Source organism: Elephas maximus, chromosome 1 (genome assembly GCF_024166365.1).
Source record: "Elephas maximus indicus isolate mEleMax1 chromosome 1, mEleMax1 primary haplotype, whole genome shotgun sequence".
NCBI lineage: Eukaryota > Metazoa > Chordata > Mammalia > Proboscidea > Elephantidae > Elephas > Elephas maximus.
This window is the reverse complement of record NC_064819.1, coordinates 142,212,687-142,229,943: the sequence shown is the minus strand read 5'-3', so window position 1 is coordinate 142,229,943 and position 17,257 is coordinate 142,212,687. Positions and strand designations below refer to the sequence as shown.

The 17,257-nt window shown below is 41.4% G+C and overlaps 1 protein-coding gene and 1 long non-coding RNA gene across 4 annotated transcripts in view; one reads left to right on the top strand and one right to left on the bottom strand.

Annotated features, from left to right (window-relative positions):
- IRAK1BP1 (interleukin 1 receptor associated kinase 1 binding protein 1) overlaps positions 1-567 on the bottom strand; it is a 48,616-nt gene extending 48,049 nt beyond the window's left edge. For both annotated transcript variants that reach the window (XR_007518676.1, XM_049896007.1), the window contains exon 1: positions 249-567. Coding sequence is in view for 1 of the 2 variants with exons in the window: in XM_049896007.1 (XP_049751964.1) it covers positions 249-563 (315 nt within the window). In the remaining variant the exon portion in view is untranslated. The remainder of the gene's footprint in view (positions 1-248) is intronic.
- A 1-nt stretch (position 568) lies between these two features.
- The window catches only part of LOC126082897 (uncharacterized), a 30,218-nt gene continuing 13,529 nt past the window's right edge, over positions 569-17,257 (top strand). Inside the window, exons 1-4 of one of the 2 annotated variants that reach the window (XR_007518677.1) lie at positions 603-685; positions 10,531-10,657; positions 11,178-11,229; positions 11,449-11,539. This is a non-coding gene — a long non-coding RNA (uncharacterized LOC126082897). Of the gene's footprint in view, positions 686-10,530; positions 10,658-11,177; positions 11,230-11,448; positions 11,540-17,257 lie in introns of both variants that reach the window. The other variant, XR_007518679.1, reaches the window with a different exon arrangement.

The window sequence follows — 17,257 nt, the reverse complement described above, 5'->3', positions numbered from 1 at the left end:
AATTTGCAATCTTTTATTTTACCAGTTCCCTGCGGCCCATAATTTCTCCCATTTTTTTTTGTTAGAAGAGACACTGGTCAAAAGTTCACTCTGCCAGGTCGTGGGGCTCTGAAATATCGATGCCAAAATGCGTCTCCGACACTAAGACCACCTTACGCTCACCCCAGATCCAGGGGCCCGTCGGGACTACCCTCGGCCTCGCCCTTTGTGCGGCCCGGTTCGAAGTTCCTTCCTGGCGACGCTCTTACCTGCAGGCCGTGCTGCTGGAGGCTCTGCGTGATGTAGTCCAGGCGACGATTAACGCTCTTCTTGGCCTCGGCCACTGCCTCCTTGGTGCTGCTCACCTGTACAACTACCTGCGCCCGATCAGGGCCCGCAGACACCTCCGCGGTGCCGCTTACGTGCACCTCGCGGGTCGTAGTTTGGGACTGTGGTGAGGGAAGGGGACGGGGGAGGCTAGGCAGCGTCCCTCTGTCCGAGACCAGGCTGTTCTCTTGGCCCCGGTCAGCCCAGGGAACCAGTTCCACGAACACCCGCGACGGAGGGGCCTGCTGCAGTGACATAGCGAGGGCAGCCGAGTTTCCATAGCTACCCCAGGCCGACGGCGGCCGAGGGGGCCAATTATGCCCGGCGCTAAGGATGCCGGGATGGGCTTTGAGACCCGGCAGCTTCTACAGGGACCGAGGTACGGGTGTGGGGCAGTTTTGCGGCTTCTCCCGTACAGGTGTTGGCCGAGCGAGTTTTTAATACGTCTACCTCACCGCCCTCAAAAATCTAAGCGGGCTGTCTCTGCAGCCTCCCTGTTAGTGAGCTCCGCCCCTAAACGCACACGCCTCCTAAGAAGTTTGGGGAGGGGAGCTGGGGTAGGATCGCGGTGGGATTGCGTCCTTATTTCTTTGTTGCAGGTCTGTAATTACTCTCAGCCTTGTCTTCTCTGCACGAGTCTTGGTGGCGTAGTGGTTAAAGAGTTCGATGGTTAAAACGCTGGGCTGCTAACCCAAAGCTTGGGGGTTCGAACCTACCGGCAGCTCACGGGAGAAACAAGTGGCGGTCTGCTTCTGTAAAGATTTGCAACCCTGTGGGCAGGTTTTACTCTGCCCGTACAGGGTTGTTATGAGTCCGAATCTACTCAAGCAACGTATTTTTTTTTTTTTTTTGGCCACGGTGGCTATGAGTTGGAATCCACAGCAGGGCAGCGAGGTAGGTTTGGGTTTGTCATCTCAGATTTTACCAATCCCGTCTGAAGGATTACTGCAGGCACTAAAACCAAATATCTTTTTGAGGCCCCACAGCGCCAGTGATTTAGTTAAGCTACATTTTATGTTTCTCGAGAGGGTTCTGTTGTGATGAACTACTTTTTGCCACTTTGGTATTGGGCAGTTCATGATTACCCTGAATCTCTGTTTCTTCCTCTAGAAAGCAATGCTGATAATACCAACTTTCACATTTGCTATGTGTTTGTAAGGTGCCCCTTACATGTACAGTGCTTGGCATACGGAGGCCACAGTAGAAAATAATAAAAAAATTATTAGTAATAATTGTTAGAGATAATAGTTAAAACTTTGGCGGGATTTTCAGTTTTCTCTGAAATCCCTGGGAATGGTCTCGGTCTTGAACTTAGACAAGACAAACTCAAATGGTGTCAAAGCACATTCAACATGGATATTGCTGAACCTGTGCAACTTACATGTTTTCTATACCCTTTTCTTGAGAGAACCTCCATAATACAAATCTCAAGTTCCCCTCTTCCACCCACCTCCTCAAATTAAGTGGGTTTTCTCCATAACACTAAGTAGTGATTTTCATATAAATAGCTCTCCCATTCTATCTCCGATTGCAACCAGAATTTTATCAAGAGAATTGAGCAAAAAAGTGAAAATTTTTAAATAAATGAATTGTTACGGACTGAATTGTGTCCTCCAAAAATATGTGCTGGAAATTCTAACCCACATACCTGTGTTTGGAGCCTTGGTGGTACGGTGGTTAAGTGCTCAGGCTGGTAACCAGAAGGTCATGGTCTAAATCTACCAGGTGCTTTGTGGAAACCCTATGGGGGCAGTTCTACTCTCTTCCAATGGGTCAATGTGAGTTGGAATCAGCTTGAAGGCAATGGGTTTTTGGTGTACATCTGTGGTTATAATCCCATTTGGGAGTGAGTTTTCTTTGTTATATTAATGAGGCAATGTTAGGGTAGGGTGTGTCTTGAATCTATTTTGAGGTATAAAAGGAGCAAGTTGAGTAAGCAAGCAAGCAGAAATGGTAGATGGCACACCATATGAGATCTCAAAGGAACCAAGAAACAGAAGCTGAAAAGAGACAAGGAACTTCCCTCAGAGTCAACAGAGATAGAAAGCCTTCCACTAGAGCCAGTGACCTGAATTCAGACTTCTAGCCTCCTAAACAGTGAAAAAATCAATTTCTGTTTGTTAAAGCCACCCACTTGTGGTATTTTTGATAGTACTAGATAACTAAGCAGTACTAGATAACTAAGACACAGAAAACAGTAAGAACTACTTTCTTGGAAAGGAGATTGGCAATCCTCATATAATTTCTTCACTATAGTTTTTCTTTTTGATAAGTAAGATAATTGAATTAAATCAGGTCTCCCCCACTCTTTCATTTGCCTCTACTTTGTTTCCCTTGAGTGGATTCCGACTCATAGCGACCCTATAGGACAGAGTAGAACTGCCCCATGGGGTGTCCAAGGAGCAGCTGGTGGATTTGAACTGCCATCCTTTTGGTTCACAGCTAAGCTCTTAACCACTGCACCACCAGGGTTTCTCATTTGGCTCATAGCTGCTTTAAAGTCATCAATTATTATTAGCTAAAAACATTTATATGATGGTATTTAATTTAAAAACTAACATTAAAAACTTTTCTCCATAATTTCTATAAGTCAAGACCCTCAAAAGAATGTTTCTCAGACTTGATGGAAAATTCTTTTTCCTTAGTGGCAGATGTGGAATAATATATCCTACAAAATGAATGACTGAATTCATTTAAGGTAAAATACAACTGGAATTTTAAGTGCATAGTAGTATTTACAATATGATAAAAGATTTCAGATTAGTGGGAAAGTGAATAAATGGTACAGGGATAATTGGCTAACTAACTGGAAAAAAATTGATCTGTAGCTTACATCATACACTGGAAATAAATTTCAGACAAGACCAAGGCAGGTGGGGGGGGGGGCGGGGCAGGGGGAAGAAATGGAAGAAAATATAAGTGAATATAAATATCACTTTGGGGGTGATAAGGCATTTCTAGGCATAATTTCAAATGCAATAACTATAAAGGCAAGATTTGAAAAAGTTGACTACATTAAAAATTTTCAGTGTATAAAACAAAACTAAAAAAAAGGTGGAAGGCAAATAAGTTGGGAAAAATATCTGTGATATATATTATGTATGGTGACACAAGTGGCTAAGCTCTGGTCTATTAACTGAAAGGTTAGTGATTCCTATCCACCCAGAGGTACCTTGGAAGTGAGGCCTGGTGACCTGCTTCCAAAAGATCACAGCCATGAAATTCCTGTGGTACAGTTCTACACACATGGGGTTGCCATGGGTCAGGATCAACTCAACTGCAACCAGCAACAACAACAACATGTATAAAAGGCTAACAGCCATAGATTTAGAGATCTCTTACCATAAGAAGGGAGCCCTGGTGGTGCTGTGTGGTTAACAGCTTGGCTGCTAACCAAAAGGTTGGCAGTTCGAATCCAGAAGCCAGTCCTTGGAAACACCGTCCTGTAGGGTCGCTATGAGTCGGAATCAACTTGACAGCAACAGGCAACCATATGAAAACAAACATCTGAAAAGATAAACGAATAATGAATACAAAGAGGTAGACCAATGAAGCAGATACTAATGGTCTATAGACAAAAAAAAAAGTTTATCCTCACTGATGGTTAAAAGAAATTCCAATTTAAAACACTGAAATATCCATTTTTAACTATAAATTTGGTTCATGATAAAGGCAGTGGGAATGGAGAAGGAGTAGATAAGAGTAATTTTGAAAGAAGAATGAAATAGATGTTGGCGACACTATATAAAAAAAGAGCAGGATAGTCCGTACCTGACTTAGGAGGTTTTTTAGCCTGGAAAACTGGGAATGATGAATGAGCATAATAGAGTACATCTATGTGTTCAGCTCACAATGACCCACTTTGCTGACCCACAGTCAAGGCTGAGCTCCTAGAAACTGTTTTGAATAAGTCAACTCTGTACACAATTTAACAAAAAAAATTTTATTGTGCTTTAAGTGAAAGTTTACAAATCGTCAGTCTCACAGAAAAACTTATACGTACCTTGCTATATACTCCTATTGCTCTCCCGGAGACAGCACACTCCTTCCCTCCACTCTATCTTTTTGTGTCCATTCTGCCACTTTTTGATCCCCTCTGCCCTCTCATCTCCCCTCCGATTAGGAGATGCCAACACAGTCTCGTCTGTCTACTTGATCCAAGAAGCTCATTCTTCACCAGTATCATTTTATATCCCATTGTCCAGTCCAATCCCTGTCTGAAGAGTTGGCCTTGGGAATGGTTCTTGTCTTGGGCTAACAGAAGGTTTGGGGGAAACAATGACCACCAGGGTCCTCCTAGTCTCAGTGAGACCATTAAGTCTTTTCTATGAGAATTTGGGGTCTGCATCCCGTTGCTCTCCTGCTCCCTCAGGGGTTCTCTGTTGTGGTCCCTGTCAGGGCAGACATCTGTTGTAGCCAGGCACCATCTAGTTCTTCTGGTCTCAGGCTGGTGTAGTCTCTGGTTTATGTAGCCCTTTCTGTCTCTTAGGCTCATAATTACCTAGTGTCTTCGGTGTTCTTCACTCTCCTTTGCTCCAGGTGGGTTGAGACATGTGCACTAGAAAAGAAAGTATACTTGACTGCTGTTGGGTGGAGTGTTCTATGAGGTCAAGTTGGTTGATCGTGACATTTAGATCTTCTGTGTCTTTATTGAGCTTCTCTCTGGATGTCCTGTCCTTCACTGAAAGTAGTGTGTTGAAGTCTCCTACTATTATTGAAGTCTCCACCGCACAGCTGAAACAGTTGTAGTCTCCCAACAATTTCCTATTCTCCTGAAATTGGCCCACACATGTCCATGCAGAGGGGAAAGGTATTCAAAGTACATGGACCATTTATGCCTGGACAGGAGCTGCTTCTGTCCTGAGCTCCCCAGGTTAGTGGAGCTGGCAAATTATCTTTTCCCCCAATTGCGAATTTATTACTTCTCCAAGGCCAGGAAGATGGCTCCAGGTGCTTAACAGTGCCTAAGCCTCTGAAGCCGGCTAGGGGGCAAGGGGCACAGTAAAATATACACAAATATTTAGTTTTTGCCAAGAGTGCCGTTTTCTCTGGTTCCAGTGGTGTGAGTAGGCTGTGTGGCTGGCTGCTTCTCCCTGTGGAAACTGTGGCCGAATGCTACTACTGGCCCACCACAGCCACTCCCAGGAATGGTGCCTGAGGGCTTCCACTGTTTCAGGGCTGGCAGCTCTTCTCCATTTCTGAACTGTCTCTTCTTCCCCCGCCACTCAAGTCTGTTTTCTAACTTTGCCTTTGATGTTCAGGGCTCCTAGTTTGTCATAAATATAATTGTTTCACTTGTTTTTTTGAGTCTTTGTTGTAAGAGGGTTCGCAGAAAGCATCTGGCTATTCCAGCATCTTGGCCCTGCCTCCCCGTACACAATTTGATTGGACCTATAATATGCACGTGATTCAAACTAGGCCAGTTAGAGTTTTAAAAAATTCAGTCTCTCTGGCATCCGAACTATGATGTGTGTGTGTGTATACACCCATATACAGTAAAACCTGTGAAACCCAAACATGTGTAAGAAGCAAACCTGTAGGGAAGGAAAACTAAAATATTTTCTACCAGAGAGCGATAGAAAAGTGGCAAGACTGCACCCTGCCAAAGGTGAAAAATTTGCAAAACTCAGAAAAACAAGGCAGTCTTTTCAAGTTCCGGCTCTCACAGATTTCACTGTATATATTTCCTTGGGAGGTATAGATTAGCCATTTTCCACATAACAGTTCTACTGGAGAAGCAGAAAAAAATCAGTGCTTAGAGAAAAGGAGCGAGTATGAGGCAGAGACAGAGCTAGAGCGAGAGAATGAGAGACATATGAAGCCATATACTGAGAGAGGAACAGAGATGAGATGAATTAAGTGTCCAAATGCCTTTCCATTCTGTTTCTAGAACTTTTCTTAGGCCTAGTTTCATTCCTGCCCTGGGGTTCTACAGAACATTCCTGTATCCTTATCATTCCGTACCATACCAATTGCTGTTGAGTTGATTCTAACTCATGGCAACCCTATGTATGTCAGAGTAGGACTGTGCTCCATAGTTTTTTTTTTTTAATTAAATTGTGCTTTATTGAGATATAATTTACATACCATAAAATCCCCCATTTTAAAGTGTACAATTTCGTGTTTTTTTTGTGCATTAACAAAGTTGTGCAACCATCACCAATATGTGATTACAGAACATTATCTCAAAAAGAAACTCCATATCCATTAGCACTCACTCCCCGTTTCTCCCTATTCCTGGTTCCTGTCAACCACTAATCTACTTTCTATTTTTATGAATTTACCTATTCTGGAAATTTCATATAAAAGTTGTTGTCGTTAGGTGCTGTTGAGTCAGTTCCAACTCATAGCGACCCCATGTACAATAGAAGAAAACACTATCTGGTCCTGCGCCATCCTCACAATCATTGCGGTGTTTGAGCTTATTGTTGCAGCCACTCTGTCAATCCATTTCCTTGAGGATCTTTCTCTTTTTCATTGATCCTCTACTTTACCAAGCATAATGTCCTTTTCCAGGGACTGGTCCCTCCTGATAACATGTCCAAAGTATGTGAGATGTAATCTCACCATCCTTGCTGATCCTGATCATGCTTGGTTTTTTACATATACCATTTACATTTTTTGATGGATTTCTGCTGGGCTGCCTATCTGACTTGGAGTGTCTGAGAGAACCCCAGTTATGATGTGCAATTCTGAACTTAACAAACAAACATAAAAGGTACCAGAAGAGAATGGAGTACTATATTCCAAATGCAGAAGGAAAAATAAATCAACCAAGAAGTGTGTATTTAGTTAAACTGTCCCTCAAGAATGAGGGGAATATGGAGATATTTTTAGACAAAGATGTAACAAAGTTTACTACCTGTAGATACTTACTAAAATGTTATCATAGGACATAACTCTGGAATATTAGTAAACCCCAAAGGAAAGCATGGCATAGAAAAAAAAAAAGTACTAATCACTGAAATTTAATTTAATTCCTTATTGAAAAGTGATTTCTTGCTTGTGTGTGTGTGTGTGTTTTCAAATGGAACTAAAAAATTCTAAACAATTATAACAAAACAGAGACATCCATCCGTTGCATTCAGTTCAAGCCTGTTAAGGTCCTTGTCTTGTTCAAAAAGAAGCTAAAGATATTAGATTACTTTAGACTTTTTTTTATGATACTTTATAGTTAATTACCTGTGGTAAACATAATGTTGTTGTTAGGTGCCATCGAGTCACTTCCGACTCACAGCGAACATCTGTACAACAGAACGAAAACCTGCCTGGTCCTGCTCCATACCCACAATTGTTATGCTTGAGCCCATTGTTGCAGCCACTGTATCAATCCATCTCGTAGAGGGTCTTCCTCTTTTTCGTTGACTCTGTACTGTACCAAGCATGATGTCCTCCAGGGACTGATCTCTCCCGACAGCATATCCAAAGTATGTAAGACACTATCTTGCCATGCTTGCTTCTAAGGAGCATTCTACTTGTACTTCTTCCAAGATGGATTTGTTCGTTCTTTTGGCAGTCCATGACATATTCAATATTCTCCGCCAACATCACAATTCAAAGGCGTCAATTCTTCTTCTGTCTTCCTTATTCATTTTTTAGCTTTCTCATGCCTATGATGCTATTGAAAATACCATCACTTGGGTCCAGCACATATTAGTCTTCAAGGTGACATCTTTGCTTTTCAGCACTTTAAAGAGGTCTTTTGTAGCAGATTTGCCCAAAGCAATGCATTTTTTGATTTGTTGACTACTGCTTCCATGGGTGTTGATTGTGAATCCAAGTGAAATGAAATCCTTGACAACTTCAGTCTTTTCTCCATTTATCAAGATGTTGCTTATTGGTCCAGTTGTGAGGATTTTTGTTTTAAGTTGAGGTGCAATCCATACTGAAGGCTGTGGTCTTTGATCTTCATCAGTAAGTGCTTCAAATCCTCTTCACGTTCAGCAAGCAAAGTTGTGTCATCTGCATAACACAGGTTAACGAGTCTTCCACCAATCCTGATGCCACATTCTTCTTCATATTGTCCAGCTTCTCAGAGTATTTGCTCAGCAAACAGATTGAATAAGTATGGTGAAAGGATACAACCCTGACACACACCTTTCCTGATCTTAAACCCCTCAGCATCCCCTTCTTCTGTCCAAACAACTGCCTCTTGATCTATATACAGGCTCTTTTTGAGCACAATTAAGTGTTCTGTAATTCCCATTCTTTGCAATGTTACCCATAATTTGTTATGATCTACACAGTTGAATGCCTTTGCAAACACAGGTAAACATCTTTCTGGTGTTCTCTGCTTTCAGCCAAGATCCATCTGACATCAGCAATGATAATCTCTGGTTCCATGTCCTCTTCTGAATCTGGCCTGAACTTCTGGCAGTTCCCTTTTGATATACTGCTACAGCCACTTTTGAATGATCTTCAGCAAAATTTTGCCTACGTGTGATATTAATGGTATTGCTCTATCATTTCTGCTTTCAGTTGGATCACCTTTCTTGGGAATAGGCATAAATATGGGCCTCTTCTAGTCGGTTGGCCAGGTACTGTCTTCCACATTTCTTGGCATAGATGCGTGAGCACTTCCAGTGCTGCCTCAGTTTGTTGAAACATCTCAATTGATATTCCATCAATTCCGGGAGCCTCGTTTTTCACCAATGCCTTCGGGGCAGCTTGGACTTCTTCCTTCGGTACCATTGGTTCCTGATCATATTCTACCTCTTGACATGGTTGAACATCGATCAATTCTTTTTGGTATCATGACTCTGTATTCTTTCCATCTTCTTTTGATGCTTCCTGTGTTGTTTAATATTTTCCCCATGGAGTCCCTTACTATGCAACTTGAGGCTTGAATTTTTTTTTCAGTTCATTCAGCCTTAGAAATGCCAAGCCTGTTCTTCCCTTTTGGTTTTCTATCTCCAGGTCTTTGCATATGTCATTATAATACCTTACTTTGTCTTCTCTAGCCATGCTTTGCATTCTTCAGTTCTTTTACTTCATCATTTCTTCCTTTTACTTTAGCTACTCGATGTTCGAGAGCAAGTTTCACAGTTTCTTCTGACATCCATTTTGGTATTTTTTTTCTTTCCTGTCTTTTTAATGACCTCTTGCTTTCTTCATGCATGATGTCCTTGATGTTATTCCACAACTCATTTGGTCTTTGGTCATTAGTGTTTGATACACCAAATCTATTCCTGAGATGGTCTCTAAATTCAGGTGGTATATACTCAATGTCATACTTTGGCTCTCATGGACTTGTTCTAGTTTCCTTTAGTTTCAGCTTGAACTTGCATATGAGTAATTGATGTCCTGTTCCGCAGTTGGCCTCTGGCCTTGTTCTGACTGATGATATTGAGCTTTTCCATTGTCTCTTTCCACAGATATAGTTGATTTGATTCCTGTGTATTCCATCTGGCGAGGTACATGTGTACTCACCGTTTATGTTGTTACGAAAAGGTATTTGCAATGAAGAAGTTGTTGGGCTTGCAAAATTCTAGAATGCGATCTTGGGGATGGTTTCTATCACCAAGGCCGTATTTTCCAACTATCAGTCCTTCTTTGTTTCTAAGTTTTGTACTGCAATCACTGGTAATTATCAGTGCATCCTGATTGCATGTTCCATCAATTTCAGACTGCAGAAGGTGGTAAAAATCTTCAATTTCTTCATCTTTGGCCTCAGTGGTTTGTGTGTAAATTTGAATAATAGTCATATTAACTGGCTTTCCTTGTAGGTCTATGGATATTATCCTATCACTGACAGCATTGTACTTCAGGGTAGATCTGGAAATGTCCTTTTTGGTGATGAATGCAATGCCATTCCTCTTCAAGTTGTCATTTCCAGCATAGTAGACCATGTGATTGCCCAATTCAAAATGGCCAATACCAGTCCATTTCAGCTCACTAATGCCTAGGATATCGATGTTTATGTATTCCATTTCATTTTTGATGATTTCCAGTTTTCCTAGATTCATACTTCATACATTCCATGTTCTGATTATTCCTGGATGTTTGCAGCTGTTTCTTCTCATTTTGAGTCGTGCCAGATCAGCAAATGAAAGCCCCCAAAACTTGACTCCATCCATGTCATTGAGGTCGACTCTACTTTGAGGAGGCGGCTCTTCCCCAGTCGTCTTTTGAGGGCCTTCTGACCTGGGGAGCTCATCTTCTGGCCCTATATCAGACAGTGTTCCACTGCTATTCATAAGGTTTTCAATGGCTAATTGTTTTCAGAAGTAGACCACCGGATCTTTCTTCCGAGTCTGTCTTAGCCTGGAAGCTCAGCTGAGACCTGTCTGCCATGGGTGATCCTGCTGGTATCTGAACACGGGTGACATAGCTTCCAGCATCACAGCAACAGGTAAGCCCCCACCGTATGATAAACTGACAGACGTGTGGGGTAAACATAATAGTAAATAAAAAAAATCAAAAGAGGCAAAAAAGAAAGCTGAAAGAGGCAGAAGGAAGATTAAGATAGCATGACATTGTGGAGCTGAAAGATGTGAAATTTTCAAAATGGGAAGGGTGATCAGTAATGTCACATGACATAGATCAAGAAATTTGAAGATGGAGATATGCCTATTGAGTATGGTATTTAGAAAATTATTAGTGACTTTTGCAAGAATTGCTTCACTGTGCACTGGATGATGAAGGGTTAAGGCATGAGTGAGTGACTGGGAGGAGGGGAAAGATAAGCATTTGTTAATACTAATGTCTGAAGTGAGTTTTTTTTTTTAAAGAAAAAATAATTGAATTCAGGCCTTTCAAAAATGAAGTGATTTACTATCCTACCTTATCTCACAAACACCCCAGACACTGGAAATAGCTCTCTTTTTTGTTTTTTCTCATTATTTCCAGGACTATTTTTTGCTTTCTTTCAGGCTGCCAGATGTTTATCTTCTGGTACCTTCAAAGACACAGGTCGAACAGGAAGTGAGTATAAAGCATGCTGTGTGGACTATGGGGACTTCTCCCAGTCAGGTTTATTTACTTGTCTCCCCTGTCCAATTTACACAGAGTTTCAGAGTCTAATGATTATATCATCACCTCGAAAATTACAAATTAGTCCAGAGAAAGTACTATCAAGTATATCTCTGCTGTCTGAGGGAAAATAAATGTGTCTGCCTACCCGTTATATCATCTTGCCACTAGGCTGGGGTGTCCTATATTTTGCTGCCGGATTTGATATCACCTGACTCTATGTGCATGCTTGACTGACCTCTTGGACACATCAATATTTCAGGTAAGCTTTTTGTTTAAATCTTTTCTTGCTTAACTCATTTTCTTCCCAATCCTTTTTACAAATTTCTTTTTTTTTTTTTTAGTAGTATCTGGTTTATTATTCTTGATTTTCAAGTGTTTAGCTACATAATGAAACTACTTAACATTTTAATTACTTATGCAAAGCCCTGAATGCCTCATTTAATTAGAGGCAAAGTAATATTTTATAAATGAAACTACCATAGTAATAGTAACAGTTATTAATTGTAATTATACCTTAGCTGATTACACTGTTTATATCCAAGAGAATAAGAAATGTGTGATAGCTTGTTTGTGAGTTTAAGCTGGGAAACTCTCATTTGAGTAAAGACGGCTTCTTGATATTAGCTCTTTTTGAAAGCAGTGGCTTAGAGGTAGCTTTGCCCAGAGATATTTTAACCTCCAAATTATTTAGTTCCACATTCTAGTAGGCCCAAGCTAGTAGTACGTTTGTAACTGAACGCCACTCGGGTTCTTGTCCTGTCTTATTAGTCGATTGAAATAAGACTAACACTGATTGCAATGGAAACATGAAGTGGCAAGTTTACTGTCTGCGCATACAAGGAGTGCATGGGGTCTAGTGACCTTAAGGCCACATACTCACTGACTAAGGGGGCTGGGGAGCTTTTTGTTTCCAATGGCGTCAGGGGGTTGGGTTTGGTACCCGGAATTTTCTGGCTTTAGCCCTCCCAGGCCTATATTTGGGGTCGGGAGGGGGGGTCAGCTGAAGGATGTGATTTCAATCTGTGCATGCTTCAAGGTGTAACTAGGGCTAGTCAGTAGAGGAAGCCACTACCTACTGCGACTTCCTGCTCAAAACCAGCTAGTGGTTAGGAAGACAAAGAGCGGGGAAGGGGTGTTGATTGGGGTTTTCAATATGGCTGAGCAGCCTGTTTCATATTTAAGGTACATAAATGATTTGGCAAGGAAATCGTATCTCATTTCTTGAGTTTATAAAGCAATAATGGTAAAGTTTGTACTGTAACATCCTGGTGAAATTTTAGCAGATAAGAGAGAGCTGACTACATAAACTGTTTCTTTGCTCCCAAATATCATACTTGTTGTTGTTAGGTGCCGTCGAGTCGGTTCCGACTCATAGCGATCCTATGCACAACAGAAAGAAACACTGTCCGGTCTTGCTCCATCCTTACAATCGTTGTTATGCTTGAGCTCATTGTTGCAGCCACTGTGTCAATCCACCTCGTTGAGGGTCTTCCTCTTTTCCGCTGACCCTGTACTCTGCCAAGCATGATGTCCTTCTCCAGGGACTCATCCCTTCTGACAACATGTCCAAAGTATGTAAGACGCAGTTTCGCCATCCTTGCCTCTAAGGAGCATTCTGGCCGCACTTCTTCCAAGACAGATTTGTTCATTCTTTTGGCAGTCCATGGTATATTCAATATTCTTTGCCAATACCACAATTCAAAAGTGTCAACTCTTCTTCGGTCTTCCTTATTCATTGTCCAGCTTTCACATGCATGTGATTGAAAATACCATGGCTTGGGCTAGGTGCACCTTAGTCTTCAGGGTGACATCTTTGCTCTTTGACACTTTGAAGAGGTCCTTTGCAGCAGATTTGGCCAGTGCAGTGCGTCTTTTGATTTCTTGACTGCTGCTTCCATGGGTGTTGATTGTGGATCCAAGTAAAATGAAATCCTTGACAACTTCAATCTTTTCTCCATTTATCATGATGTTGCTCATTGGTCCAGTTGTGAGGATTTTTGTTTTCTTTATGTTGAGGTGTAATCCATACTGAAGGCTGTGGTCTTTGATCTTCATTAGTAAGTGCTTCAAGTCCTCTTCACTTTCAGCAAGCAAGGTTGTGTCATCTGCATAACGCAGGTTGTTAATGAGTCTTCCTCCAATCCTGATGCCCTGTTCTTCTTCATATAGTCCAGCTTCTCATATTATTTGCTTAGCATACAGATTAAATAGGTATGGTGAAAGAATACAACCCTGACGCATGCCTTTCCTAACTTTAAACCAATCAGTATCCCCTTGTTCTGTCTGAACAACTGCCTCTTGATCCATGTAAAGGTTCCTCATGAGCATAATTAAGTGTTCTGGAATTCCCATTTTTTGCAGTGTTATCCATAGTTAGTTATGATCCGCACAGTCGAATGCCTTTGCATAGCCAATAAAACACAGGTAAACATCCTTCTGGTATTCTCTGCTTTCAGCCAGGATCCATCTGACATCAGCAATGATATCCCTGGTTCTACGTCCTCTTCTGAAACCAGCCTGAATTTCTGGCAGTTCCCTGTCGATATTCTGCTCCAGCCACTTTTGAATGATCTTCAGCAGAATTTTGCTTGTGTGTGATATTAATGATATTGTTCTATAATTTCCACATTCGGTTGGATCAGCTTTCTTGGGAATAGGCATAAATATGGATCTCTTCCAGTCAGTTGGCCAGGAAGCTGTCTTCCATATTTCTTGGCATAGACGAGTGAGCACCTCCAGCGCTGCATCTGTTTGTTGAAACATCTCAATTTATACTCTATCAATTCCTGGAGCCTTGTTTTTCTCCAGTGCCTTCAGAGCAGCTTGGACTTCTTCCTTCAGTACCATTGGTTCCTGATCATATGCCACCTCTTGAAATGGTTGAATATTGACTAATTCTTTTCAGTATAATGACTCTGTATATTCCTTCCATCTTCTTTTGATGCTTCCTTTGTCATTTAATATTTCCCCCATGGAATCCTTCACTAGTGGAACTCGAGACTTGAATTTTTTCTTCAGTTCTTTCAGCTTGAGAAACACCGAGCGTGTTCTTCCCTTTTGGTTTTCCATCTCCAGCTCTTTGCACATGTCATTATAAGACTTTTTTTTGTCTTCTCGAGAGGCCCTTTGAAATCTTCTGTTCAGTTCTTTTACTTCGCCAGTTCTTCCTTTTGCTTTAGCTGCTGAACACTCAAGAGCAAGTTTCAGAGTCTCCTCTGACATCCATCTTGGTCTTTTCTTTCTTTCCTGTCTTTTCAGTGCCCTCTTGCTTTCTTCATGGATGATGTCCTTGATGTCATTCCACAACTCGTCTGGTCTTCGGTCTCTAGTGTTCAATGCGTCAAATCTGTTCTTCAGACGGTCTCTAAATTCAGGTGGGATATACTCAAGGTCATATTTTGGCTCTCGTGGACTTGCTCTGATTTCCTTCAGTTTCAGCTTGAACTTGCATATGAGCAATTGATGGTCTGTTCCACAGTCGGCCCCTGGCCTTGTTCTGACTGATGATATTGAGCTTTTCCATCGTCTCTTTCCACAGATATAGTCAATTTGATTTCTGTGTGTTCCATCTGGCATGGTCCATGTGTATAGTTGCTGTTTATGTTGGTGAAAGAAGGTATTTGCAAAGAAGAAGTCGTTGGTCTTGCAAAATTCTATCATTCGATCTCTGGCATTGTTCCTATCACCAAGGCCATATTTGCCAACTACTGATCCTTCTTCTTCATTTCCAACTTTCTCATTCCAATCACCAGTAAATTATCAATGCATCTTGATTGCATGTTTGATCAATTTCAGACTGTAGCATCTGATAAAAATCTTCTATTTCTTCATCTTTGGCCCGAATAATAGTTGTATTAACTGGTCTTCCTTGTAGGCATATGGATATTATCCTATCACTGACAGCGTTGTACTTCAGGATAGATTTTGAAACATTCTTTTTGACAGTGAATGCAACACCATTTCTCTTTGAGTTGTCATTCCCAACATAGTAGACTATATGATTGTCTGATTCAAAATGGCCAATACCAGTCCATTTCACCTCACTAATGCCTAGGATATCGATGTTTATGTGTTCCATTTTATTTTTGATGGTTTCCAATTTTCCTAGATTCATACTTCGTACATTCCAGGTTCCGATTATTAATGGATGTTTGCAGCTGTTTCTTCTCATTTTGAATTGCGCCACATCAGCAAACGAAGGTCCGGAAAGCTTTACTCCATCCACGTCATTAAGGTCGACTCTACTTTGAGGAGGCAGCTCTTCCCCAGTCATCTTTTGAGTGCCTTCCAACCTGCGAGGCTCATCTTCCAGCACTATATCAGACAATGTTCCGCCACTATTCATAAGGTTTTCACTGGCGAATGCTTTTCAGAAGTAGACTGCCGGGTCCTTCTTCCTAGTCTGTCTTAGCCTGGAAGCTCAGCTGAAACCTGTCCTCCATGGGTGACCCTGCTGGTACGTGAATACCGGTGGCGTAGCTTCCAGCATCACAGCAACACACAAGCTCCCACAGTACGACAAACTGACAGACACGTGGGGGAAATATTATACTAGACATTTTAAAAGAATTACTGTAACTATAATTCTCTGAGCAGGTAGGAAGAAATGAAATCCTGGCTAAATTGTCAATAATTGGATATCTAACAGGGCAAGCAAGGTAGATATTGAGCAAATTATGAGAGAAAAAAGAGTGATACGTAAAAAATTCAGAAAGTAAAAGAAAACAAAATTTGGAAGGTAGAAGAAGCACAGTTTTATTTTTATTTTATAGTCAAACAACCTAGAATCCAGAAAGTTTTCTAAGTCATGTGCACAGGTTACAGAGTGAGGCAGTGGACTGCTTCTTCTTCTGTGCCATACTGCCTCCCAGTGATCAATGATTATTTGCATGACATACAGGGCCTGACAACACTCTTTCTCAAAACAAATGAAGAAACATAAAATCTACTTCACCTCTAATGAACTCAAACCCACTGCTCTCGAGTTGATTCCAACTCAGAGTGACCCTATAGGACAGAGTAGAACTGCCCCATAGGGTTTCCAAGGAATGCCTGCTGGATTCTAACCACTGACCTTTATGGTTAGCTGCTGAACTCTAAACTCTAGCCTCCCTTAATTTCTATAGCACTCAGTTTTTCTCGTTCTTCCTTCTCTCTGGTCACTTTTTTTTTTTTTAATTTTATTTATTTTGTTGTTGTTGTTGAGAATATCCACAACAAAAGCACCAATTCAACGATTTCTACATATACAATTCAGTGACATTGCTTACGTTCTTTGAGTTGGTCAACCATTCTCACCTTCCTTTTCTGAGTTGTTCCTCCCCCCATTAACAGCACTCTCTGCCCCTTAAGGTTCATATCAATCTTTTGAATTGCTGTTTTCAGTTTGATCCCATATAGATAGTTCTTAAAAGAGCACAGTGCTCAAGGCAGGCAGTTTTTACTAGTTAAGCTGAACTATGTTTGGTTTAAGAATATTTCAGGGGATATTTTTGGTTTAAGGTTTGAATATTATCTCAGGGCAATAGTTTCAGGGGTTCACCCAGCTTCCATGGCTCCAGAAGGTCTGGAGTCCATGGGAATTTGAAATTTTGTTCTGCATATTCCCCCTTTTGGTCAGAATTCTTCTATAGCATTTGATCAAAATGTTTGGTAATGGTAGCGAGGCACTATTTAGTTCTTCTGGTCTCATGGCAAAGGAAGCAGTTTTTCACAGAGGCGATTAGACACACATTCCATTTCCTTTTCCTATTCCTGACTCATTCCTCTGTTATTCTAGGCAAATGGAGACCAATTATTGTGCCTTGGATGGCCGCCTGCAAGCTTTTAAGACCTCCTACTGTATGTTTCGGAAACCCTGGTGGCGTAGTGGTTAAGTGCAATGGCTGCTAACCAAAGAGGTTGGCAGTTCGAATCCACCAGGTGCTCCTTGGAAACTCTATGGGGCAGTTCTACTCTGTCCTACAGGGTCGCTATG